The 26036-nt window shown below is 57.9% G+C and overlaps 1 protein-coding gene across 1 annotated transcript in view; it reads right to left on the bottom strand.

The window, feature by feature from the left end:
- Positions 1–5139: 5139 nt before the first annotated feature.
- The window catches only part of FGF18 (fibroblast growth factor 18), a 32695-nt gene continuing 11798 nt past the window's right edge, over positions 5140–26036 (bottom strand). The window contains exons 3-5 of the mRNA XM_036241253.1: positions 23185–23365; positions 11991–12097; positions 5140–5733 (exon numbers count right to left, since the gene is read on the bottom strand). Coding sequence (XP_036097146.1) covers positions 5467–5733; positions 11991–12097; positions 23185–23365 — 555 coding nt within the window. The 3' untranslated portion in view covers positions 5140–5466. The remainder of the gene's footprint in view (positions 5734–11990; positions 12098–23184; positions 23366–26036) is intronic.

Below are 26036 nucleotides of genomic sequence, written 5' to 3' on the forward strand. Positions count from 1 at the left end.
TAAAACACTAACTTCCTTCTGATAACAAGATGTTTTCCTCGAAGTTGGCCTGGAGGGAGGAAGTTTGGGAAGTTTCCTCTCCTCTGTCTCGAAGTTGGGCAAAATACTCCACAGAGACACCGACCGAGAAAGGATGGAGGGAAACGTGCCGGGCTCATCGCCTGGAACAGCGACAGCGCCGCGGAACCGCGACGCCCAGCTGGCATTTCCCAGAATGCTTTTTGCAAATCTGGATTATTGTCATTCTAATAAGTGTCCTTATTGGCGTCAGTCAGTTTCACATGTCTCTGTCACTGGTCACCAAAAGAATCCAGAATAACAGAGGGGCAGAAGTGGAGGGTCGGGAGGCGTGGAGAGGCAGGATTCTAGAACCCAGTAGACCGCGTTTCAAACCCTGGCTCCCCGGGTCAGTAACTGGGTGACTTTGAGCGTGTCGCTTGGCCTCTCTGATCCTCTGTCCTTGTGTAAAACGGAGGTGACACCAACTCCCTGGGGGGCGGCTTTGCGATGTAAGAGTCCCGTGTAGGACCAGTGACCTGCCTTCTCTGAACCTCAGTCTCCTCCTTGGTGCGACAGATAAAAATAACTATCTCAGAGGACTGTGGTGACGATTATATAAGAGGACTGGGTAAAATGCCCACACAAAGCAGGCACTCAGCAAATGACAATTAGCCTCGCATGGGGCGGGCAAGCGAGACTTAAGTCTGTGACACTCTTAAAAATCAGCCAGCACCTCGGAGCAGCCCCGAGGGTGACACGGGCCTGCAGCTGCAGAGTGGTCAGCCTGAGAGGCTGCAGCGCGGAGAGTTGCTCCCTTCCACGCAGCAAGCAGAGGAGCTGGGCAGAAATTCTAGCAAGTGCTAATTAGGTCGAAGCTACCCGAGGGAGGGGAGGAATGCCTGATTAATTACTGGCCTGCTCTGCAGGGGGCCACACACCGGCCTACCTGCCGCCTCCCCTCCTAGCCAGAGCTGGAAACCTCAGCCAGGAAGCCAGGCGGTTCCGGGACAGGACGGCCAGGGTGAGCCTTGCCGCCATCTGGTCCCCGACTCCCCGCCTAATGTTTGTAACAGACCTGCTACCTAATTGCATGGTTGGGAGCAGCCTTCACATCTTTAACACCTAATTCACTATTGTTCCTTTGGAAGCCCGGTCCTGCGGCTGGCTGGCTGCGGAGGGAGGGTTCTGCCCGTTTATGGGGCTTTCAAGCCCCGGGCATCCCAGGCCAGCCTTGTTAGGCTCCAGCTGGGCAGGCAGCCAGGAGGGCACCTCCCTCACTTCCTGCACGCAGCCTGGGCTTTCCGTCCCCCTCTCCCCACCGCTCACCTGGTTGGCAGGAACACCCCAGACACAGCCTTTCCGAGTTGTCATGTTCCCCCCACCCACCCAAACCCGAATCTCTCCCTGACGCAGGGGCCAGTCCTGCCGTGCTCGCCTGGCACCTCATTAAACGCGAGCGCAAGAGCCCATCTTGACCCATTCCTGGCCTGACATGGCATCGCTGTGGGGCGGGGGCAGAGGGTGAGCATCTGGGATCAAGGGACCTGAGCCCTCTCCTCCCTGCCCTCTGCTTCTTTGAGTCAGAGAAGCAAATTTGGGAAGGATGCTAAGAGGGACCTGGCCGGTCACTGCAGTGGCTTCCTGACCCTTGAGCTCCCTGGAAGAGCCCCGACTGACCTCCTTTGGCCACATCCCCTCATGGTCATGATCACTGTCATCACTAGTCATTGGTCATCTAAGGGCTCTGTCATTAACTCACTGGGTGCCCTGGTGCAAGTCATCCCTCCCGTCTGGGTCTCGGTCGCTACCCCTCTAAAAGGATGAGGGTGAAGGGAGACGGAGGGAGAAGACGGAGGATGAAACCCTGCCTGGGTCCCTTCCAGCTCTTAGGGGGCAGGAATAATCCTACTCTTTACTCTGCTGTCTCTCTTGAACAGCGCAGGCTCCAGAAGGCAAGAGCGATCGGACTGCGAGAAATCCCGCTCATAGGAAAGATATGTGTCCAAAGTCACACAGCTGGCAAGGTGGCCACGCTGAAAACAAACTCGGGTGCCTGAGGTCCCAGATCCCCATCACCTCCGTGACACTGACGTCCCGGGGAGGATCCAGAGGGGGAAAGGGCTGTCATTAGGGCCCCGGATTGGGGCCTCCTCCCTCTGAGGGGACCGAGAGAAAAGCGTAAAACCTTGGACAAGACACGGAGAGCTCCAAGCATCCCGGCTTAGGTCCGCCACAGACTGGGGTTCACATCCCAGCTCCTCTATGTACTGGCTGTGTGACCTCAGGCGAGGGATGCCACTGCTCTGAGCCTGCCTTATGGTGGGGCTGAAAACTCCCAACCAAACGGCTGGTTGGGAGGATTCGATGAGATCATGCTTGGTACATAGTACGTGTTCTGAAGTGGTGGGTTATTACCGGGGTTCCCTCGTCTGCTGGTCTGTGGGAACTCTCCCGGGGCTCCACCCTCAAGCAAGTGTCCTAAGAAGACATCATCTGTGGCTGGGAAATTCCCGCCAGTCCACTGTGCTCATCACGAAAATGTTTCTCGTAGCTCGGGACATGTCCAGAAACTCAGTCCGAAGTAAACAGAAGCTGGTCTCACGTCATCCGGAGTCAGGAAGTCCCTAGAGGAGCAATAAGGGAAATACGACTGGTCCGTGGTCCCTGGCTGCAGCAGAGGCAGGTGCTGGGTATGGGAGGTGCCAGCAGCCTATGGACAGAATGGAGGCCGAGGATGTGTAGGGGACGGGGGCGGGCAGCAGGGTCCTGGTGAGAGCCCAGATATGACCTCACATCAGGCAGCCCCAGGCTGGAATCTGCCCGCCCTTCTCCACCCAGCAGCCAGAGCAGCCCCTTTTGTGTTAAAATCCTCATCAGAGGATACTTTTCTATTTATCTTCAGATAGAGTGGGAGGGAGAGAGACACACTGATTGTCACACAGTAGGCACTGACCAGGGCTGGGGACTGAACTGCAACCGAGGTACGTGCCCTTGACTGGAATCAAACACACGATTCTTTGGTCCGCGAGCCGATGTTCTGACTGCTGAGCCCAACCGGCCAGGGCCAGAGCAGTCCCTTTAAGGTGTATCACATGTGGCACCCCATCTCACTCCACACAAAAGCTCCAGTCGTGCTGTGGTCCCCTCCAAAACTCTGCCCTGCCCCCATTCACTCTGCAATAGCCCCAGTGGCCCCTCCTTATTCCACGACAGACCACCAGGCCTTAACACTCTGTTCCCTCTGCCCGGAATGCTCTTCCCCTCAGTGTCCACGTGGGTCCCTCCCCCAGAGGCCCTGCCTGACCACCCCATCTAAAATAGGAGCCCCATTGCCCTCTGTCCCCTCACCCTATTTTATTTTTCCCCTCGATTTACTGCTATGTGACGTATTTTATAACTATTTGGTTTATTGTTGCTCTCCCCCAAAAGAATGTACACGTGAGGGCAGGGGCTTTGTTCAGGTCACTGCTGCAGCTTCAGCCCGGGAACAGCACGTGGCACGGAGTAAACTCAGTACAGTTATTGGACAAATGAATGAATGATGGATAGAATTCTGGCTCCATGATTTTCTAACTTGAACTGTTTGGGGCAGGTCATTTCACTTCCAGTGCCAAACAGAGCACACTCCCGTCTCATAGGGCTATTGTTGCAATACAATTAATAGCGTGTGAACAAAGCTAACACATAATAGATGCTTAATAAACAACCTCCACAATTATTATGATCACCGAGGGTCTCAGGCTCCGTCACCTGCTCGCCGAGGCCTTGGGCACTTCCGTGATCTCTCTGAGCCCATCTGTTGTCTGCCAGACCCGGACCTCAGGAGTGCCTGGGTCCCACAGGGGTGTTTGATGGATGCCGGGCCATGTGTGTGAAGCACCCAACAGGGGCTGACAGGCAGTAGGCACTGACCAAGTGGTAGCTACGAGCGTCCTGGAGAGTCTAGGATTTGGACACTGGCCCCATCACTTTCATATTGTTATCTTAGGAAAGCGACTTAACATTTCTGCCTGTGAGAGTCCGAAGAGGGAAACACCAGGTCCCCACCCGCCCTGGCCCTCTGACTCCACCACCACCAGGCAGAGCGCGGCCACGGCTCCTCGTGCAGCCAGAGCGCACTCCGCGACTCACTCAGGAATCCCCCAGCGCGAGCTCCAGGGGCGGGACTGTGGTGGGGCTTTTTGTCTGTTTTGTTCTTGGATGAATTCCCATGCCTAAGAGTGTCTGGCACTTAGGAAGGGCTTAGTAAATATATATTGACCAAGTGAATCCATAAATCAATGAAGGAAGCAATGAATTACTCTAAGTGAAAGTCTCTGCCGGCTGGGGCATTTTTTTTTCTTGTGTTCTTTGATACATCACATCCCCAGTGCCTCGAACAGAGCTTTGGCACATAAGAGATGCCGAGTAAATGTGTGTGAGAGTATATGTGTGTGTGACAGGGCAACTGAATCAATCATCAAACCCATGACATTAGAATGTAATCTCTCTGAAGGCCAGGACTGCCATTGGCTAGGGTTAAGTCTGCATTCTCAAGAGTATAGCAGGTGTTGAATGAATCAGTGAATGAATGAATGAATGAATGAGCAAGACCCCAGCTCTCAGCGCAGAGACCACAGACCAACAAGAATGAAACAAAAGGGCTGCCCGGCCACCACTCAAATGCCTCGCGGTTTTTTAAATAATTTGTCGATTGTTTTTAATGGTTGAGGCAGTAATACTTGGTTCATGAAACGGCAATATACAGAGAGGTGAAATAAATAGCTTATATATATATAATATATATAATATAGCTGGTTTTAAAATATTCCCTTATCATTGGTGTGCTAGGTCACGTGAGTCACGGAAGGTCGATAGCAGCATCCTGCAGGCTGCGAGCGAGGCAGGGTCACCGTGATTGGACGAGGCCGTCTGTCGTCGGAGGTCGAGGCGCCGAGAATTCCGAGGGCACGCCTTCCCTGCGCGGTGTCTCGGGACAGCTTGCAGCGGACAATAAATAAATGACTGCAAACCAGAGAGCGATTTTTGTTGGAGTTTGGGGCAAGGACAGGAGGTTGGGAAGGAGGGAGGAGTTCCTTGGGCAGAGTGGGGGGGGGGGGTTACTACTTTTTTTTTTTTTTTTTTTTGCTTTTTCCTTTGCTTTCGGAACCTTTGGGAAAAAGGACTTTGGTTTCTCAGAGTGTCGTTTTTCTCATTCAAGTCCTCCCCTGGGGACGGGTTTCGAGTTGTCTGTTCTGAGAGAGGCAAGCACCTGTGCGTTGACAACAGTCCCTTTGCGTGACTCTTTGTCATAGGGGGGGTTCAAGTCAACAATAAAATCCTTATCGTTCCCCCCTCCCCCAAGAGTTTTGGTTCAGTTTTTGTCTTCTTGGAAACACAATGTACAAAAATAGAGCTTCTTCCTTATTTTTCATGTAAAAATATTCCTCTGATGCAGTTCTGGGAGTGTGTGGGTGAGGCGGCCGCCTAGCCGGGGTGCGTGGGGCGGATCCGCCGGGACCTCTTGGTCACCGTGGTGTACTTGAAGGGCTTCTGCAGCTCCGCCTGCCCCTTGGGGTAGCGCTTCATGAAGTGCACGTCCTGCTGGTTCTCCCGGGTCTTGGGGCCCTTCCTCGGCCGTCCCTTCTTGGTGAAGCCCACGTACCAGCCAGAGTACTTGGCTGACATCAGGGCCGTGTAGTTATTCTCCAGGACCTTCTCGATGAACACACACTCCTTACTGGTGCCATCAGGCTGCAGGAGGAGAGAGACGCAGAGGTGAGAAGGGGCAGGGCGGGTGTGGGGGGCAGTGCCCTAGGGAGGGCCCGACCCCAGCTTTGGTCTCAGCAATGTCACTTCCTGGATGTGAAATGAACTTGTATTGGCCTCTGGACCCCTCCCCACCCGCCAGTTAGGGAACCCACCCCACTCTCCACCCAGGAGCCAGGAGCTGCCCCTCAACTCTCTTAACACAAGAACCCCTGACATAGCCAATCAAAACATGATATCCTGTGATTGGTGCAGGCTGGACACGTGGCCTGAGCCATCCAATCAGTGTTCCTCGAGACCCTCGTACGAGCAATGCCTAAAAACACAGGCTGACTTAAACGGGGGGCCGTGTAAGGCCGAAGTGAAGGAAGCCGTTGTACCACCGCCAGGGGAGCTCCTGTCTGACGACAGAGCCAGCATGGAGGAGGCGAAGTCAAGAGGAAGAGAGGAAGAGAAACCAAGCCTTGGTCACATCCTTCAGCCCCTGGACCAAGCCGCATCTGTGGCTCCAGCCACCTCCCTGCTCCGTGGGCCGTCATTTCTCCTGTCCTTTGCACCAGGTGAGACTGTGCGCTAGCACTTGCAACAGAAAGGAGTCCCGGCGGATGAGCACAAAACCCAACATGAAGGAATCTACTCGGATGCCACCCAACTCCACCTATATACAGTTAAAGATCAGTTGCATGTAACTGTGGTGCATTTTAATGTTTGGTGTGAAGAGAGTGGAAGCCTCCCAAAATAAGAGTTTCTGCGTGGCCAAACTCCGGAGCCTGTACCCTTGTTGGAGACCTGGGCTCCCAAGCAGACCGTGAACTCCCAGGAGACCTTGCTGGGCAAGAGCACTAGATTCAGATTCAGGAGCTGAGTCAACTCCAGGCTTCCTGGTGTGACCTCAGGTTAGCTCGTTCCACTCTCTAAACCTCGGAGTTCTTGCCTTACCAAATAGGGACAACGACCCCCGTGTCATAGCAATGCGAGGAATGGCGCTCGTAAGTGAGCCTGGCGCACAGTAGGACCTGCTGAATTACTGCCCACGCCAGGTGGTTCGGATGGCCTGGCTCCCCTCGCGGGGCCTCATGTGGACACAAGGTGGTGGGTGACAAGCTTCGTGTCTCTTCCCGAGACAGCCGAGTGGCTCGATGTGGAAGAGTGGGAAACACACAAAGTTGGAAGGCCTGAATTAGCAGCACTGGAGTTTCCAACTAACATCTCCAAATTTAGGCTGGGCCCACTCCTCGTTACGGGCGGATGCCTGGCCAAGTTGGAAGCCCAGCGGTCTGGCTGTGCGTGGAGACTGAGGTGCGAGTTCCAGCCTTTTGTTTGAAGTGGAAAACGGGCTGGAGCTTCCAGGAACGTTCACCTTTGAGCAGAGGGCAAGCTTGGGCTCTGCAAAGTGCTGAACTTTGCAGAAAGGGACAGGCAGGGCAAGAAAACATTCTCTGGAGGACGCGATCTTTCGAGGAGGCTGCAGGGCAGGGAGGGGTGGGTCTGGGAGACAAATGCAGGACCCAGGAGACAGAATGGGTGGGATGAGCAGTGAAGGAAGCCAGAGCATATGTGGCAAGGGTGGGGGGAGTAGATGGGAGTGGTCTCTGGGCTCTGAGTCCCCCATGAATAATTCTGGAAGCTGCCTACCCAACCTGAGTCCAGATCCCTTGGCCGGTCTCGATGGAACAATCAAAGCAAATGAACAAAGGTCACACCACGCTGTTTCCTCACCCTAGAATACCTGCCTGGAAAATGGCTTTCATTCCTCAAGGCTCAGTTCAGTAGCTGCCTCCTCCAGGAAGCCTTCCCTGATTGCCATCTATCTCCCTGGCTATTTCCACCTCTTCCTTCAAGATTCCACTCCAGCATCAAGCTTTATTCACATATGCCATCTTCTAGACCCCCTTGGCACCCATTTCTCTCCCTCCCCACCCCGCCCCAGAGCGCTTCCATATCTGCCTGCCTCCTCCTCAGCCCAAGAGCGTCAGGAGGTCCAGACTACTGCTCAGTTGTTCTCATGGCTCAGCACAGGCCTTAACCCAAGACAGGGGTGCCCAGAGCATTTGTGGTGGAATGGATGTGAGTTCTGCTGGGATAGAAATGGTGGGGGCGACACAGGAAAGGGCTTTCCTCTAAAAGAAAATAGTCTCTGCCTCCTGGATCCCTTACTAACATTCCCCAGACAGTCATGAGCTGGGAGGGGCCCCTCCTGCGGACACACTGAGAAGGAGACTGAGCCAGCAGAGGGCTAGCGCTCTGTGCCTGGCCCTGGGTCTCCCTCCTCATTCATTCAGCGTGTACTACTTGCCAACCTTAGGCCAGACATTTCCACATCCACTATTTCATTTAATCCTTTTAACTCACTAAGTTAGACTCTACCTGGTAGAAGAAAACAGAGTTCAAAGAGGCCCAAGGGCTTATCCAAGGTCGTGGAGCTGGTAAATGGCAGAGCCGAGATGTGAACCTGCATTTGCCACTGCAGCTTGCTTCTCCCCTGTCCGGCTCCAGACACACCACAGGGAGAAGGGGTATGGGGGCGTGGGCACTGCCCGACAAGACACCTCCCCTCCCCAGGCCCACACAGCCACGTCGGCATGAAGCACGCCCTTGAACGTGCGAGGGCCGCACAGTGCCTGTCACGTGTGCTCATACACGTCTGGGTTTCCTTAGAGGGTTGGGGAGCTGGGCCTCAGGCTGAAGTTCTCAACACCCCAGAGTTCAGGAGCCCCTGGGAGAAGCCATAGGCCTGTCATGGTCACAAATTCCCTACCAGGAACTCAGACACGGAGGATAAGATGCTGATACAGGCTGCACCTGGGTTCGCCCCCGCCCCTGCCCCTGATGACTGTGCCACCCGCTCTAGCCTGCTGAGATTGGGAAACACCTGTGGCTGGGGCTCACTCCCAGCAACGCTGACTCAGTTGGTTCCGACAAGGCAGGTCAGCGGGATTTGGAGGGAGTGACGATCTCATCCCAGAACCTCAGTGATCTGGAATTTGCTCATCTCCTCACCACCACCTCCAGCCGCCTTCTGTCCAAGCTGGAGTCCTATTCCTTCCATCTGATGTGAAGACTGAATCCGGATGACATCATTTGGCCCCTAGATCCAGTCTTACTTGAAACTAGAACAACCCTCTGGATGTTTTTAGTTACATAGGCAAAATTTTCCTTTTTTGCTTAAGGCATTCTGAGTTGGATTTCAGTCACTGCACAACCAAAGCAGTTCTCACAAAGATGTGGAGGTGGGCAGGGACACGCCCCCACTCCCCCACCAGCCCCGAAAGGGTCTGGGGCCCTCTGCTTCCCCAAAGAGAACACCAGTGATCACAAGGGAGGGGACAGATGAGGGAAAAACCCATCTGGGTTGAGTCTCCAGAGATGGGGAAAAATGCCTAGTACATAGTGCACCACACTTCACAACTATTTATGGAATGAAAGGAGGCAGTACCTCCTGGGCCAGATGGACATGGGGTCCGGAGAAGGGCTGCCTGAGCAGGCAGGGGCTCCGGGCAGGGCTCTGGCACATGGCTGGTACAAGGCAGCACAGAGAGTAGCTACAACCAGGGGCCTCGAGTATCTGAAAAGGCTCTATTGGGGCTCAATGATGTGCCCAGCTGTGGCCAGGATGGCACCCAAGGTCAAGACTGCCCAAGAAAGCTGTCCTATTGAGCCATTCCTAAGGAGCCAGGGCCTAAGCTGAGGCCAAGGGTGCCCACAGGTGAAGGAGTGACTTAGCGACTGGGGTCAAAGGGGAAGGGAACTGCATCTAACAAGTCAGTGCCCCTAAGTGCCAGCATTACCGTTCCCACTGTACAGGTGGGGACACAGGCTCAGCGAGGTCAGGGCACGTGACTCCCTGGCCTGATGTGGATAATTCTGGCTGCAGGTAAGTGTCAAAGACCAGAAAGCAATGACCAGATTTCCATTTCTCTGGTGCCCTCGCAGACTTAGGGGAGGGGGTTAGGGCACCCGGGTGGGTGGGCAACTGAGTGAGGAAAGCTGAAGGCTGAGCCAGGACAGGGCAGAGGGACGAGGGCAGGGCAGCCCCAGCAGAGGGCACGGCATGTACAGAGCCTCCAGGGAGTGGAGGCTGGCAGTGCCCTGTGTCCGTAGCGCGTGTCTGAGGCCAGTGTGGCCTTTCTCCCGGAGGTGGTGAGGACACAGGGACAGGTTCTGAGCTGGGCTGGGGGTGGGGGGAGGGGAGACCTGATCCCTTGTGCTTTAGAAAGCTGAGCTGGGTAGTGGGGACAGGCCTGGAGCTGCGTCCTGAGGCTGGGAACCCAGGGGAAGCTGAGGCCACAGTCCCTACAATCCTCGGAAGGTAGGAGGCGGGCCAGGGGCCAGGTGGGGGAAGGAGGGGGAATCCAGGCCCTGAGGCCTGGCTGGCCAGCCAAGCAGGCACAGCAACCCAAGGGCCCAGGGCTTCCACTGTGGAGCCAGAGAGAGTGAGGGACACTGGGTTGGGCCGAGGCCAACAGGGGGTCCTGCCCCTGGCAAAGTTAGGGCAGGTGGATTTGGGGGCACCCTGGGAGCCCCCCCCAGGCCAGCCCAGAAGACAGAAGCCTGGAAGGGGATGCTGGGGGAGCCCCAGCGAGGGGCGGTCCTCCCTGGCCTGGCCTCCAGCGGAACCGTCCCCAATATTAACGACGGGAGGGCGAGGGGCAGGAAATCGGAGCGGCTCCTGTGGAAGCGGTGACTCAGCGGCCAGCCGGCGGGCGGGCGGCGGGACGGCCCGAGGGGACGGGGCTGCTCTTTTGACCCCACGACGGCCCTCCTGGGGTCAAGATGCCGGGAACACGCAGCCGGGAGGGCGGGGCGCGGCCCTGGGCACGCGGCTGGCTGCGGGCGCCCCTCCTGCGCCAGGAGGGAAGGGAGGCCGAGCTCCCACTGGGGCAGGTGGGGCGGAGGCGGCGCCACAGGCGACTCCGGGCCCGGGACCCTGCCGCCGCCCCTGCCCCAGACCCTCGCCCCGCGGCCGGCCGGCCGGGAAAGTGAATCACTAATTGAAACCACTCGTCATCCCGGAGCCGCGCGACGCGATTCCTAGTTTGTTTGCCTTTGAGAAGCTGCAGTCGGTGTGGGCAGCGCTGCTGGATCTGCCTGCAGACGGCTTGCACCCCGCCCAGCTCTAGCGCGGACCTGGGCCAGTGCCTGGGAGATGGGGGCGGCAGCGGTACCCACCTCCCGGGAGTGTTCCCGAGCGTTTTTTGCCCAGTGTCTGGCAAAAAGTAGGTGCTCAATTAACGGAGGCTGGTAGCACCGTTATTATTAACAGTAAGTGACAATACCCAGGCTCAGGTCCCTGGCCTGTTACACTGTCCCCAGCCACCCGGGTATGGTGGATGGAAAGAGGGAGGAGTTGGGAGATTCAGAAAATCTAAAACATGGCTTAAACAAGACTGGGGTAACGGCACCCCCCAACAAGGTGAAATAAATGTCAATCAGCCAGAGCCTTGCCCCCAAGCGGGAGATGCCACCCTGCTTGGAATCTGGGTCTACTCTCCACCCTACCCCCACTCCACCTGCCCAGCAGAAGCCCCTCACCCATTATGCAAGTTGGATCTAGGGGTGAGGAGGGCCCTGAAGAAGAAGGGAACACAGGCAGGATCCAACACGGAGGTACTGCCAGTCACACCTCCCAGGGGAACACCCAAAGGAAGCGAGTGTGTGAGCATCCAAAACAAGCACACCCAGAAAAAACGGGGAACACTGAGAAGCGAATCGGTGGAGGCCCAGAGCCCCTGGCACGTGGGTCCACCCAACCACACCCCCACCCCTGCCCTAATTTGTTACATGCAGCTCTCCTGCCCGTTCCAAAGTCATAAAATCTTCCTGAAATGCTAGAACCGTGAGGCCCAGCGCTGACGAGGCGGCTGGGTTCCGGAGCCTGGTGATTGTTAAAACAACGCCGTGGCCCAGCCCTCGGCTGGCTGCTTCGCGGCTCCCAGCCACCAGGTACACGCAGGGGCGCCTCAGAGCCTCACCCCCGAGGGGGTCCCCCCTCCCAAACTAGCCAGGAGAGATCAGAGCCCTGCATTCTCCCCAAAGTCACAGCCACAGACAACGGCCTGGCCGGCTACGGGAGCAGGATGAAGAAGAAGGGGCCAAAGGAGGAGGTGCAGGGGGCGTCTCACACACACTCACCTGGCCTGTTTCCATCTGGGGCTGCCACGGCCCTGGGCACACCGTTCCGCTACCCAGCGCGGGCAGAGGGGACCCGCCCAAGTTCCCCAGAATTCCAGACCATCACTCACCTTCCCCACGAGTTTGCCTTTCCGGTTCATACACAGGTAGAACTCCGTCTCCTTGCCCTTGATCCGGACTTGACTACCGAAGGTGTCCGTCTCCACTAGGAGCTGGGCTTCGAAAGGCAGAACAGAAAAAGACATGCTTTTTTACCAGGGCAATGGCTTGGCCCAAAGACAGCGGCATGATCCCCGCCTCCCCCCTGTGGCGAGACCTCAGCCAGATCCCATCAGAGCACCCTGCCCTTGAAGGCAGGGACCCCTCAGCCTTGCTGGACTCCACTTGGGACCCAGATAGTTGCAGCCAGAGGGGAGCTCCATTCCCCAAAGCACCGCAGAGAGCCACACACACACCCTCAGAGAGACAGCAGTCCCTGGAATGAGGGCACGGACAGACGCGTGTGAGTTCTCACAGGCACACGCTCATGCACACACGCACACGCCTGCCTTGAGGAATGTCAGAGGCTCCTTCCTCCAGGACGAACATCTGGGACCCGTGCCAGCGTCCTCTCCTGCCTCCGCACCTTTGCCACTTGAAGTGGGGAAGGCCCGGGGAGGAGAGGCTGGACTCAGAATCTCACTTTCCTCCATCAAGGTCATCACCAAGGCTGGAAGGCGACTCAGCCCCTGGAGCCCAGAAGTCCATCAGGACCCAACGTCCCTGGTTCTAGGTAGGAGACCTCACACTAAATCACCACGCTCCTCAGGGGGGCTTCTCCAGAGCCATCTCCCAAAGCCCTGACTGGAGAGGACATCAAAGGGTCAAAGGTAACTGTGCCTTGATTAGGCTTGCTGTGTCCAGCCCCCACCCCCAAGCCATCCCTGTCAGCCCGCATTTCCTCCCCAGCAGGGTCCTGTGTGACTTGGGGGGCCATGCACACTGTCTGAGCACTCTCTCGTCTCGGGCCTCGATTCCCCATACGCGGTCCCCCTCACCCTCGCTCCTGTGCCCCTCCCATCTCTGACCCTTGGCTTCCTAGCACCTGCCCCTCCCTCACCCACAAAATTTTAATTTCAGTGACAGGGGACTTGCTTCTCCATAACAAAAATCATAGCCCTAAATACAGTATCCTTGGAGCCACAAAGAGCGGACCTCAGTGCCCCTAAAATACACTAGGTATGATTTTAATTAAAAAAAATTAAAAATATATACCCTGGTGCCCTGCTGTGAAAATTAAAACCATCTGGAATGCAGGATTTCCAATAATTAATCTAGCCCTCCTTTGACACCACGACTAATTAAAATATGATACCCCACCTTTCCACGGAAAAAAAAGAAGAATTTACATAAAATTTAAAGATCTAACAAGAATTTAGTAATTCTAGAAACAAGGGGGAGGGCACATTCTTCTCTCCACCTCCCCCCATCCCTAGTAAACACAGAGTCAAGAATATTAACCCACACTGAGATAGGGATTATAGACCCTCCACCCTCTCTGCGCCCCCCTTTTTAAAAAAAAAATATTTTTCTTTATTGATTTTTTAGGGAGAGAGGAAGGGAGAGAGACAGAAACATTGATGTGAGAGAGAAGCATCGATTGGCCGCCTCCTGCACGCCACCCACTGGGGACCGAGCCCTGACCGGGAATCGAACCAGCAACCTTTTGTTATACAGGTTGACGCTCAACCACTGAGCCAGGCCGGCTGGGCTGCTCCCCTTCATTCAAATGCCCTATAATTCTCCTTGCTAGCTCAGTTTCTGGAACCCAGGACCAAACACCCCAGCAGCTCTGGGACTTGTTTGCTGCCTCCCCTCGCAGCTCAGGCCCCCTCCAGATGGGGCTGTGGGGACAGAAGGGTCTGCAATCCCAGGAGCTTCGAAAGGAGGCAGCATGTGTCCGGAGGTGAGAGCTTTGGACTGGCCAGATCCGGGTCCGAATCCCTGGCCCAGCTGTACGACCTCGGGCTTCCGTTTCCTCACCTGTGAAATGGGGCAGTCACTGTGATTTTCAGTAGTGGCTCTGAGGAATACAGACCCATGCTGGGAAGGGCCTAGCGCCCGTGCTTGGGGGCGGGGTGGGGGAACCCAGACCCATTGCTCAAGTTTCCTAATAACTGCAAAACAATACTGTTTTCCCAAAAGAACAAAATGTACATGGTGGAAAAAATCAGATGTGTGTGCAGAGTGGAGGTGGGGCACAGCCAGCCTCCAGGTAGGGGTGCCCTCCACCTGAACGTCCTTGCATCCTCAGGGTGGCAGGTCCCCCACGCATCAGGAGAGGCCTCGGGCTGGCACTTGTGGGGTCTGAGTGCATTTCTGGTGTTGCCCTCCTGGGCTGTGTAACGCCACACCTCCCTGTGAGCCTGTTTCCTTTCCTACGCAAGGTGGGGCTTGACCCTCTTCTGATTCTCTGAGAGTGGCGGCCGGTCTAGGACAGAGGCAGGGACAGGACACTGGGGCCCAGGCAGCCCTAAGTGACCCCCAGGGGGAGACAGCTCCTACTACTGCCTGATCTGGCTCATATGAAGTCACACATCTCCACAGCTTGAGTAGCTCTGTCCCCATTTCACAGTGTAGGGAAACTGAGGATCCCCGAAGTAACCCAGCAGGAGGGGGCGACTTCAGGCCTACCTTCCTCTTTGTGCTGGAGCCTGAGCTCCGCCGAGGACCCCAGCTCTGGAGATGCAGCTCAACCCTCCCCCACTCTCAGCCACAGCCGCAGGAAGCTCTGGCTTTGCCTGAGCATCCACAGGGCCGGGCGGCCGCCTGCACCTCCACCCCCGCGAGCCTCGCAGCCCCCGCCCGGTGCGGGAAGGGTCTGTGCTGGCCGCCGTGCCAGGGGAGTCAGAAGTCTGCTCTCCCCCAACCGCAGCAAGCCATGGAGTGACCTAGACTCCACTCAGCGCATGACATAATGAGGAGGGAGCCGCGCCAGAATTATGTAAAGTCTTTGGGGAGTAATAGCAACAGCAGTTCTCAGAAAGAGAGAGAGAGAAAGAGAGAGACCCCACCCACCCAGGCCAGGTTTTCCCCGGAGCCTGCCTGGTCTCCAGCATCACACTGCCCCTCCCTCCATGGTCCAAGCCCCAAGCCCCCGATACAGCTGGGACATAGACGCGCATCTCTGCTCAGCTGTATGCTCAGGCCCTTACCAGGCGGCAGGAGGTGATGACATTATCTCACTCCGCTCTTCATCAGACCTCCTCACCACCCTGGCAGCCCCTCCAGTGTTCACAGTTCAACAGCCTCCTCCCTTTGCCACTCTTGCCCCTCACCAGTCTCCCCTCTGCACATCAGCCAGAGAGATCCTTGTTGAAAGCCTCCCAGGGCATCTCTGACCCACTGAAAATCCAGCCTCTTCACAGGAACCCATAAGGGGCACGGAATCTGGTGCGCGTTGGCCATCCCCACCTCCTGCCACCGCCCACCGCCCTCCAGCCCGCCAGCCTCCTTGCTGCTCCTCTCTAACACAGCCACCACACTCATGCCTCAGGGCCTTTGCACTTGCTGTTCCCTCTCTCTGGAGACTGCTTTGCCCAGAGCCTCCCCTAGTGGCTTCTCTTTTCTTAGGTTGCCACTCAAATGTCACCTCCTCAGAGAAGCCCTCCCTGGCCACCCTGGCCACTGTCATGCTGGCCTCCCCCATCCAGCACTACCTTCCCTGCTCCACTGTCCCCAGGGTTCTTCTCGAAACGTCTTATTCGCCAGCTCTTTATTGCCCGTCTTTCTTCAGGGCGCGGTAAGCCCACGAGGGCAGGGTCTGGCCTGTTTCCCGCACCACTGCGCTCTCAGCACTAAGCCGCTCCCTGGCTCCCAACAAGTGACCAGTCAGTAAACGTTACCAGGTGCACAAACGACCTTGTGAGCAGGTGTGAGTGCCACACAGAAAACGCAATTCAGGGCGGTGAGGAAGGGCACGCGGCTGGTCAAGGCAGGGCCGCGGTTCGACCCCAGGCTCCGACTGCAGTCGCTGCCCTTAGCCACTCTGTTCCCCCCTCCTGCAAGTCCCTGGCATCTGAGCCCCCACCTGCCCAGCCCTGGCCTCGGGGTTCTCATCACGTATTTCGATTGGCTGGGTAACAAAAGGAAAACCCTGTCCCTCTCTGGGTCAGGACTCGATAACCTGCAAGGGCTCGTTCAATTAGCTCCTCCAAGAAGTACCAGTAACTTACATTCATTTAGAGGTTATGTTCTAACTACCTAACACCCATTATTACATTTGATCCTTACAACCATCCCATAAGGTCAGAACTATTGTTATCCCTGTTTTACAGGTCAGAAAACTGAGTCCCAAGGTCACACAGTAAGGGAGTTGAAACCCAGGCAGGATTCAGACCCAGCAGACTAACCCAGAAGTCTTGTCAGCCGTCTACCCCAGCCTTCCCATCTCCCCGACCCCCGTCCTGTTCCTGGGGCAATGAGTGAGGAAACCTCAAAGGTGGCCAGGGGAGGTCTTCGCTTTGACCTTAGGGCAGAGGTCTATGGACAGAGAGGCCCACAGAGCACAGAGCCAAGGTCAGGGCCCATCCCTCCCAGCTACACTTCCAAAGGTCCTTGCAGGAGGAGGGGTCCCCTTTGGGTCTCCTTCGAGCTGATACTGGATGATGGGGAGCCCTCAGGAGCACCCAAGGCTCAAACCACAGCCAGAGGGGGGCAGAAATGGCTTCAGATCTGGTCAAGGGGAGTGAGTACAGGATGGGGGTGCACAACCCAAGCCCCTGAATGGAAAGTGTACAGAGCCGGTCTCACCGGGCTCAGCGCAGAGTGGGAGCCAGTGCCTCCTAAGGCTGGGGGCCAGGAGCCCGGAGGACCCGGTCCCTTCTGCGCCATCCAGAGAGGACGGCGAAAGCGGGCAGAGAGCGGAGGGACAAGGCGCTGGCAGGAAAGGCATTTATATCTATACACACGTGCTGTCTCTTCCCCGTTTCTCTTAAATGCATGAAGCAACAACAATAACTCAAAAATAACGGCTAACACTTATGTGAGCATTGACCTTCTGCCAGGCACTGTGCTTGGAGCCTGGGTGTGGACTGTCTCACTAGCTCCTCACCACAACCCTGTGCAGTAGGCACTGCTAGGCCTGTTTCACAAATGAGGAAACTGAGGCACTGAGCATTTCGGTGACTTGCCGGAGTCACGCAGTAGGGCCAGGATTTGAGCACAGGAAGAGTAACTCCAGAGCCGGTCGGAGACAGACAGGGGTCTGCGTCAGCACAGCGGACAGACACGCGGCCGGCCTGTGGTGGCACGGAACCGAGAGGTGACATGATTGGTTGGTTCCAGTGTGATTCCCTAGCAGGACCTCACGTCCAAGACTCTGGACCGAAGGGAAGGGAACAGCACGGACAGACCCAGAAGCAGCCAGAGAACCAGGGACAGGTACACAGAGAGACACAGGAGACAGAGGGACCCAGAGAGACATTGGAGACAGAGGGACCCAGGCAGAACACAAAGCTGAAGAATGGGTTTCTTCCCATCCCCACCCGCCAAGCCTCAGGGCAAACCCCCAACACCTGTGAGCACACTTGGGGAGCAGGAGCCAGTGAGAGGCTGGGCACAGCCCCTGGCACGTGGGCCCGGGGCAGTGTGGCCGGCAGCGGCCACTCCAATGCTGACGGTGCTGCTGGCCACCCCAGGCCTTGGCCTCCAGCGAGGACCCGTCCTTGCCACAAAGGCATGGAGGTGACAGGAACCAGCACTCCCTCCCTCCGCTCCGCAGGTGACCAGGGCGAGAGGCCCGGAGAGAGATGGGGTGGGGGAGGAGTCCTCTCTGGAGATGTGTCAGCATCACCCTGAGCGCATGCACACACACCCTAGGGCCTTTCTCCAAAGATGCTCACGGTTCTCCTCCTCAAGTCCCCGAGGAGGCTGGCGGGCCACGTGGGCTTGCCGGGAAGGAAGCGGGAAGGAATCAATAGCATTGATCCGGAGCTATATTTAATCCTCGCTGGAGCTCCATTTCAGCTGTGGAGTCAGTGAGGTGTGGGTGGCCACTCCTCTGGGGACAGAATTTGTGGACGTGAGCTCCGAGGGCTGGGGTTTGGGCTGAGACAGAAGTGTCCCCTCCCAGCGGGGAGAGCCCCTAGGGCAGTGGTTCTCAACCTTCCTAATGCGCGACCCTTTAATACAGTTCCTCATGTTGTATGTGGGTGCGTCTGCATGTGGGCGGACCTGCCTGGAGACGGATAGAGAGGTGTCTCGGTTCCTAAGACCTTCGGAAATATGTGTTTTCCGATGGTCTTAGGTGACCCCTGTGAAAGGGTCGCTGGAACCCCAAAGGGGTCGCAACCCACAGGTTGAGAACCGCTGCCCTAAGGGAAGCCGAGCATGTTGCACAGTAAAAGGCAGGCTGGCCGGGAGGGTGACAGAGGACCTACTGTGCGCTGAGCACTCGCCCAGGGGCAGCGATGCCCTCGGCACTTCGGACGCACACATGGACATATACTGGGCACCTGTTTGTGGCGGGCGCTGTGCGAGGGGACAGGGCAGGGAACGAAACAGACAAAAGCCCTCCCCTCAAGGGTGTGCATTCCAGCAGATGGACAGAGGAACGACCCGAGCATGTATCAGCACGTCAGGCAGTGATACGTGCTAGGAAGAGAAATACACCCACAAGGGGTCAGTGGCGGGAACTCCCTGATAAGGGGACAACTAACAGAAGCCACAATGATATCCGGGAGAAGAGCAAGTCGAGGGGACAGCCAACCCCAAGGTCCTTAGCCGGGAACACGTGTGGCGTGTCCAAGGAGCAGCGGGAGGGCCGCCGAGTTGGAGCGGCTGCGCATGGACAGGGCAGCGGGCCCAGGTGGGAGCGGCCGGCAGGAGACAGGCCACGCGGACTTGGTTTCATTCAAAGTGAGAGGAGAGCCTTTGGGGGGGCAGTGCCCGGCTCGCACTGGGGCGCTCTGCAGAGAGGGATGCTGGGGCCAGGCTCTGCTGCCTCAGCCACACCAGCCAGCCGGAGGCCCTTGCTCCTTGCTCACACTCCCTCCTGCGGGTACCTGAATGAGGGTACCCCCATTCAGAGCACCCCCTGCCACTCTTGTCACCAGCTCAGCAAAAGCCCGGGCACACCCCATGTACCTCCCTGCGGAGCCACACAATCCAGCTCTGATGACGCTTTGAGGTACCCCATAATTATTTTATTCATTTACCCAGCAACCCTTAAGTGGGGTCCTTGTACTAGACATGGGGACATGCACAGAGGTCACTGCTTTCAAGGAGCTCACATCTCGGGGGGCCAGGGTGAGCAGGGCTCAGGAAGGCCGCCCAGCGGAACAGGCTGACTCCACGTGACCCTGAGCAGTGGACACACAGATGGACCCACCGACTGCTGCAGGTGACCCTCGGAAGCTGAGTGCTAACTGCACACTCCGCACCCGGATCCCGCACTCAGCCCCATTAATGGTGAAGAAGCCAGGCCCAGGGAGAGGAGGGAAGGGCCCAGGGCCCCACAGACAGAACTTAGGGACCGAGGCTGTTCCGGCTCCAGGCCAGCCCCGAGGAAGGAGCCAGGGGCCGGGACCAGGGGTCTTACTCAGCACTGTGTCCCGTGCTCAGTAATTGTGCTGAGTGAGGGACCCCAGGGTGAACTGGGGGGAGGCCAGACCACACCCAAAGAGAGAGTCTGAAGACCCTTCCTCATCTGGTCTCAGACACGCCAGGGCCCACTTAGGGACAGAGGCGGGGTCCCTTCTAGAAGCCCCAGGAACCAGCTTCTGAGAGGGGGACCTTGGCCTACGCCCAGGACAACAGGACAGTGATGAGTCCAGGTGGAGGTTATTAATATTCTCATTTTAATAGTGACCGAATCTTTGGCCTTAAGATATTCTCTCATTTCAATCACCCCGTTTACAGAAGAGCAAGCGGGTCAGAAGGCCAACCCAGACCCAAGGTCTCAGCTTGCACGTCCAGGCGGTGCCTACAGCCTCAGCCCCTCAGCAGGCCACCTCCCTGGCTAACAGGCCTCCCGTGGTCTGCTCGCTGCCTGGGCACGGCCAGTCCTGGGAAGCGGCCAATTGCAAAACTAAGAGGCTTAACTTTTTTTTTTTTATCAAGTAGAAAAGACATTTTTCCAAATGAAAGCAGGCAGGAATACCCAATCAGAACACTTATGAAAGTGGAGTTGTCCCCCACACCCCGTGCCCAGAGCTGGGGCCCGACACCTCCCTGAGCACAGGCTCAGCGGGCCCCAGCCCCCTCCTCTCAGACTCCAGTCCTGCTGCCCACTACCCTGCGTCCTGCAGCTAGGAGAGGCCACCTCCGCGCCCCAGGCCTCCGTGCACCCCAGGCCACTGTGCGCCCCAGGCCTCCGTGCGCCCCAGGCCTCCGTGCGCCCCAGGCCTCCGTGCGCCCCAGGCCTCCGTGCCGAGCCTCCGAGGCAGCCGAGTGGGGCCCTTCCATCCTTGCTGGACAAATGAGAAACTGAGCCAGGGCCCAACATGCTTGCCCCACACTCTGCGGGCTGCTCCGTGGCAGAGAAGTAACTGGAACCCAGGTGTCTTGCCTCCTGGTCCCATCTTTGAGGCGACAGCTGCCTGCAGGACAGGGGTGACCGGGTACAAGGACCCAAAGGGGAAGGGCTGCTAAAGGAATCCCAGGTGGGCAGGGTGGCCCTCCCCACCCCCGTCCTGCCGGGTACCCCAGCCCACAGCTAAGAAAGCCCCTCGTCCCTGCGGCAGCCCACATGCAGGGTCCTCAGAGGGCTCGGGCCGCGGGGAGACCCTCGTGCAGAACCGCAGGCTGCAGGAGCCCCGCTGACCCCAAGGATTTCACCGGGCGACTCTCTGCCCTGAAGCGGACCGAGAGCTGCTGGGCAGGGCACCCAGAGGTGGGCCTGGGCCTCGTGCCTGCCTGAGTCCGGCGGCTCGGGGTGCCGTGGGATCTGAGAGTCTGAGTGTTTGTGGGGACTCTAGATGCCAGGAGTTAATAGGGACCCCTACTCGGTGCTGGCTGAGGCTCCCGGACTGCCTCTGCGCACGAGTGCAGGTCTCAGGTGGCATCATTCGCGCAACTGGACTAAGAAGGAGGGAGCGAGTTCCTGAGCCGTCGGGTCCCCTGACCAGGGCCGGCGAGCTGCCCCTCCCCCAGGGCAGGGCGGGCCCCTCCTGGAGTGGCTTAGCCACATAAATCACCCTCCCGATCATATCTGTATTGATCATCTAGACTGGAAGCCTCAGTAGGCGCCATTGTCTCCCTTCCTCTCCCAGGGCTCACAGATGGGGTCCCGTCCCCTCATCTGCGTTTCTGATGCGACACTGAAATGGAGCAGCCTCAGTGCCAGCAGGGCCCGTGCCGCCCTGGGTGCGGGGGGCGGGAGGAGCGACACCCATGTTCCTGGAGAGAGAATTACGGAAGCCGGAGTTCGTGGAGCTGGGGGGCAGCCGCGACAGGCCGGCCCTGGCTACACACAGTGCAGGCCATCAGCACACCCTGGCAGGTGACAAGTGTGGGACTCGGCCCCACCCCCACGCCACTGCATCCCGTCAGTATTGTAAGGAGAGCCCGCCGTGACTCCCATGCAGGTCCATGTGTGAGAAGCGCGGCTCTAGCCACCCCTGTATTGTTCAGAAGGGAAACCGAGGCCCAGAGAAGGCAGAGGGCTTGCCTGAGGTCACACAGCAGGTGGGATCCCCCCGAATCTCTAGTTCACGGGGAACGTGAGGGCAAGTGGCTTCTGGAGCGAGGGGCCCGCCATTTGCCCGGGCTCCTCTCCCTCCCGAGTTCCTGCCTCCTGTCTCAGGGCGTGGACAGATGGTTCCGACCAGAGGCTGACCCCCCTGTACTCTCCCAGCCCGGAGGGGCCAGCAAGAGCCCCGGGGACTCCCCAGGAGGGCACCTCCCTCCCACCCGGGCCGGCCAGCTGCCCCTTCCTTGGCAGCAACTGGACAGCAGCTCCCAGGGAAAAGCACCACCTGGGTCTGCCCAGCACAGCCAGACGTCCGGGAGGGAGGGCGCGGAGGGACAGAGGCCCCAGAGAGACAGGCAGCGGAGGGCCGGGAGCGGTGGGGACCAGGGACGGAGCTGTGGTCCAGGGACGGAGGCAGAAAGGACAGAGGTGGTGGGGAGGGGGCCGGACAGACAGAGGACCAGGAACAAAGAGGGGCGGGGTGAGAAGCAGGGAGGGGAGAGGACCTGGAGAGGGGAGAGGAAGGGGCAAGAGGGCGGCAGGGAAGGGAGGCGGCACAGAGCCGGGCAGGAGAAGGGAGGGAGGCAGCTGGCCTGGAGCAGCGGAGCCGGAGTGGCCCAGCCCTGCCTGGCCTGGCCTGGCCCAGCCCCCAGTGACGGTGCAGCTGCCACACTTGGGCCCTACCACGAGGTCAGGCCTGCCCTGGGGCTGAGGGAAAATAAATGGTGTCCAAGATAAAAGGTCCCAGAAATTATTTGTCTTGTTGTCACGTCTTGACTGCAATGGGCAGGGGCTGGCGGGGCATCATCCCAGGAAAAAAGCCAGGGCTGGCAGACCCCAGCACACACACAGGACCCAGCCCAGCCCCAGGCCCGGCCCCAGCCCCAGCCTCGGCCACCCACAGCCCCAGCCCCCCACCGTCGTGACCTAACAGCTCCCAGAAGCTGGCCTGAGGAGGCAGGGATGGCGGGGCATGGTCGGCACTTGCTCAGCATCCACCCTAAGTCCCCTCCAAGCTCCGGGAAGGTGGAGACCTGCCTGTTTTGCTCACTGCTGAGGGTCCCTGTGGGCTGGGGGCTTGGGCAGAGCAAGGGGTCAGGTGTCCCCCTCCTTCCAGCCCCTTCGCAAAGGCAGGTGGTGGTTCCCCAACACCCAATTCTAGGGCCAGGGCCAGGTTAGGAGGACGGTGGCCCGGGGTGCTATCCCCATGCCTCACAGGTGCACAAGCCCCTACACACACACACACACACACACACACACACTCACACACCAGGCCCATTCTCACCACCAGAAGCATCATCCAAAGAGCGTTACCCAGAGGATCCCTGTCCGAGCCTCTGAACCCGGGGCTGGTACAGCAGTGTCTTGGGAACAGCTACCTCTATAGGCCACCCTCACGCAAGCCACTGACAGCCAGACAACTGCCATTTCCGGGGCGCTTACCAGCAAAAGCACTTTTTCTCCACCTCTTCAGGGAATATTCCCAACAAGGCTCCCAGGGACGCACCACTGTGTCCCCAGTTCACCGATGAGGAAACTGAGGCCCCGTGTCAGGACAAACTCCCACAGGCGGGACCTGGCACAGCTGGGACTTGGAAGTGTATGTGCAGTGTGGGGGAGGGGCTGGCACCTACCATACTTGTCCCCGTCCTCGCCACGGGCACTGATCCTGCGCCCCAGGACCTGGATGTGCTTCCCACTGGTCCGGCTGTAGAGCTGGTACAGCCGCAGCTGCTTACGGCTCACATCGTCCCGAGCCCGCGTCTGGTTCTCCACGTGGATTCGGAAGTCCACGTTCTCCTCGGCCGCCAGCACCTGGGCAGGGAGAGGAGGGACGTGAACCCCCTGGTAAACCCCGGTCCCCTGCGTGCCAGGGCCTCTTCTGTGCCAGCTCCGGGCCAGGCCTTAGCACACCCAGAACTGCCCGTCACCCCCATTTCACAGATGAGGCCGCTGAGGCTCCCCGAGGTAAGGGAGTGGCCCCAGGTGGCCCAGCCAGAAAGTGGCGAAGATAAGACCAGGCCTGGGTCTAGAGCTCAGGGCCCTCCCACCACAGCCCCGCGGCGGAGCAAGGGGTGCGGAGTGGAGGTTTCTCCTGTGACCTTGGGCACACAGTTGGCTTGGTCTCAGATTCCTTCCTAGTGAAACTGTAGAACAGATCCCCCGGGTGGCTGTGAGGATCGAGTGAGCGAGTGGACAGGAAAGTCCCCAAATCGATATGGAGATGGGGAAGGGCTGAGAGCACAGAGCTGCTGTTGGGTCCTCCCGGGAGGAGGGAGGCCTGGCCCAGGGTTCACTGTCATTCTCCCCCAGGACGCGATGCTAAGGGGGTCCCCTCCCACGGCCTGGGGGTCCTCACGCTCGCCCAGACCACCAGGCATTTGCCCACATCCCATCTCCTAATGGAGAAGCCTTCACTCTGCACCCCCGTCAGAAGGTCCTGTATCCCCAGGCTGTATCCATGTCCATCTCATGCCCCAGGAAGCCGCCCCGGCCACGCCTCCACTGGCCTCTCCAGTTGCCCCTCCAGTTGGCCTCTCACCTGGACAACTTGCACCCACTTTCTTGCCGGCCTCCTGCTTCTACCCTTGCCCCCTGGTTGTCTATCCTCCAGCAAACCAATCCCCTCGTATGACCCTCCCCTGCACACTCTCCAGGGCTCCCCCCATCACATTTAGACAAAGTCCCCATCCTGACTGCTTTCCACCTTCATCTCCTATCACTCCCTCCCCACCAGTCACACTGGCTGCCTTAGCACGCCTCTGAGCATGTCAAGCACAGAACGAACACCTGCCTCAGGGCCTTTGCACTTGCTCACTGCACTGTTTCCATGCCCTTTCGCAGAGTTTTACATTCCGGCTCTTCTACATCGTTTGAGTTTCTGCTTAAAGGTCACTTCCTGACTGCTTTTCTGAGGCAGGTCCCCCCTTTATCACTATCCATCTCTCAACCATGCTTTGTTTTTCTTTCTACCATTTATCAACCTCATATAACATCTTCTTATCTGGTTTTTGTCTGTCAGAGCCTGGCAGCCCACGGAAGCTGGAGCTCGCGCTTCTGTTTGCTGCTCTATCACCAGCACACAGCACAGCAGAAATGCAAACATGTGTTGAATGAGTGACTAAAGGAATGAACAAATGAATATTGAGAAGGTCCAGAGTCTATCATTCCATTGAACATTAAATTAGGTTATTCTATGCCCTGCCAATTATATGCTTGTCCCAATTCATCGTAACCACAGAGCTGAACAGTTCTTGCAGCCCAGACAGCTTTCCGGGATTATTCCGTCTGGACACACAGGACCTCAGTCCCACGAAGGAAGAGCCCACGCAGCCCGTGGCAGAGCTCCTGAGACCCCGGCTGCATTTGGCTCACCCCTCAGCTGTGAGCAGCCAGGGTCTGACACTGTGTTCCCTCCTGGCGACACCCCACACCCAGCCCGGGGTCTCTGTCCCCTGCTGACCTGCACAGAATCCTCCCACCCTAGCCTGGACCCCCAGGCACCTCAGCTGGACCACATTCCTTAACCTTCACTACCATCCTCAAGGTGGAAGCACTAACCCACATTACAGATGAGGAAACCGAGGCTCCAAAGCTGAACTGACAAGGTCACAGAACAGGCAATGGCAGCCCAGACCGCGTGACCCCAAAGCCCAGCGTTCAGCCCCACTTTGCTGGCCCCCACCTGCCCCACCAGGGCCATCAGGAGCAGGACCAAGGTCCAAACCCAGGGCATGTCTCTCCCTAGCTCAGGGACCCTAGGCAAGTTTCTAACCTCTCTGGGCCTCAATTTCTTCGCCTATAAAACAAGGGTGAGCCCAGGCTGGTTTGGTTCAGCGGTTACAGCGACGGCCTGCAGACCGGAGAGTCCCAGGTTCGGTTCCCGCTAAGGGCATGTGCCTCAGTTGCAGTGTGTCCCTGGTCCTGGTTGGGGTCGTGCGGGTGGCAACCACTCGATGTGTCTCTCTCACATCGATGTTTCTCTCTCTCTCTCTTCGCCCCTCTCTCCCTCCCTTTGGCTCTATCTAAAGATAAATGCCAAAAAAATAAATAAATAAAACAAAGGTGATGGTAACGGCACCCCTCGTGGGTGCTGGGATTAAACACGCGTGTCCTAGCACAGTGCGGGGTGCAGAGTAAGTGCTCAGCAGGAACCACTGAGGGGACGTCAGGCTCTCGCAAACACAAGCCTCGTGGGGGCACAAGCAGATCACAGTCCGTGTCCCTGAGACTAGTCCCTTCTGAGGTACAGGTCACAATTTGGAAAGATGTTACTGCTTTGGATGGGCCGACAACCCCGTCACATGGGAACACTTCACGCGTCCATTTAACTGATGTAGAAACTGAGGCTCAGAAAAGGTAAGTCGGCTGCTCCGAGTCACACAGTCCGGTGACGTGGAGACTGGCTGCTGGCCCACCAAGCGTGCACCCCGTCACCCCACTACCTCCTGGCCGGCTCCCGCACCCATCACCATTCACCGCCAGG

The sequence above is a fragment of the Molossus molossus genome, unplaced genomic scaffold (genome assembly GCF_014108415.1).
Source record: "Molossus molossus isolate mMolMol1 unplaced genomic scaffold, mMolMol1.p scaffold_m16_p_4, whole genome shotgun sequence".
NCBI classification, from domain to species: domain Eukaryota; kingdom Metazoa; phylum Chordata; class Mammalia; order Chiroptera; family Molossidae; genus Molossus; species Molossus molossus.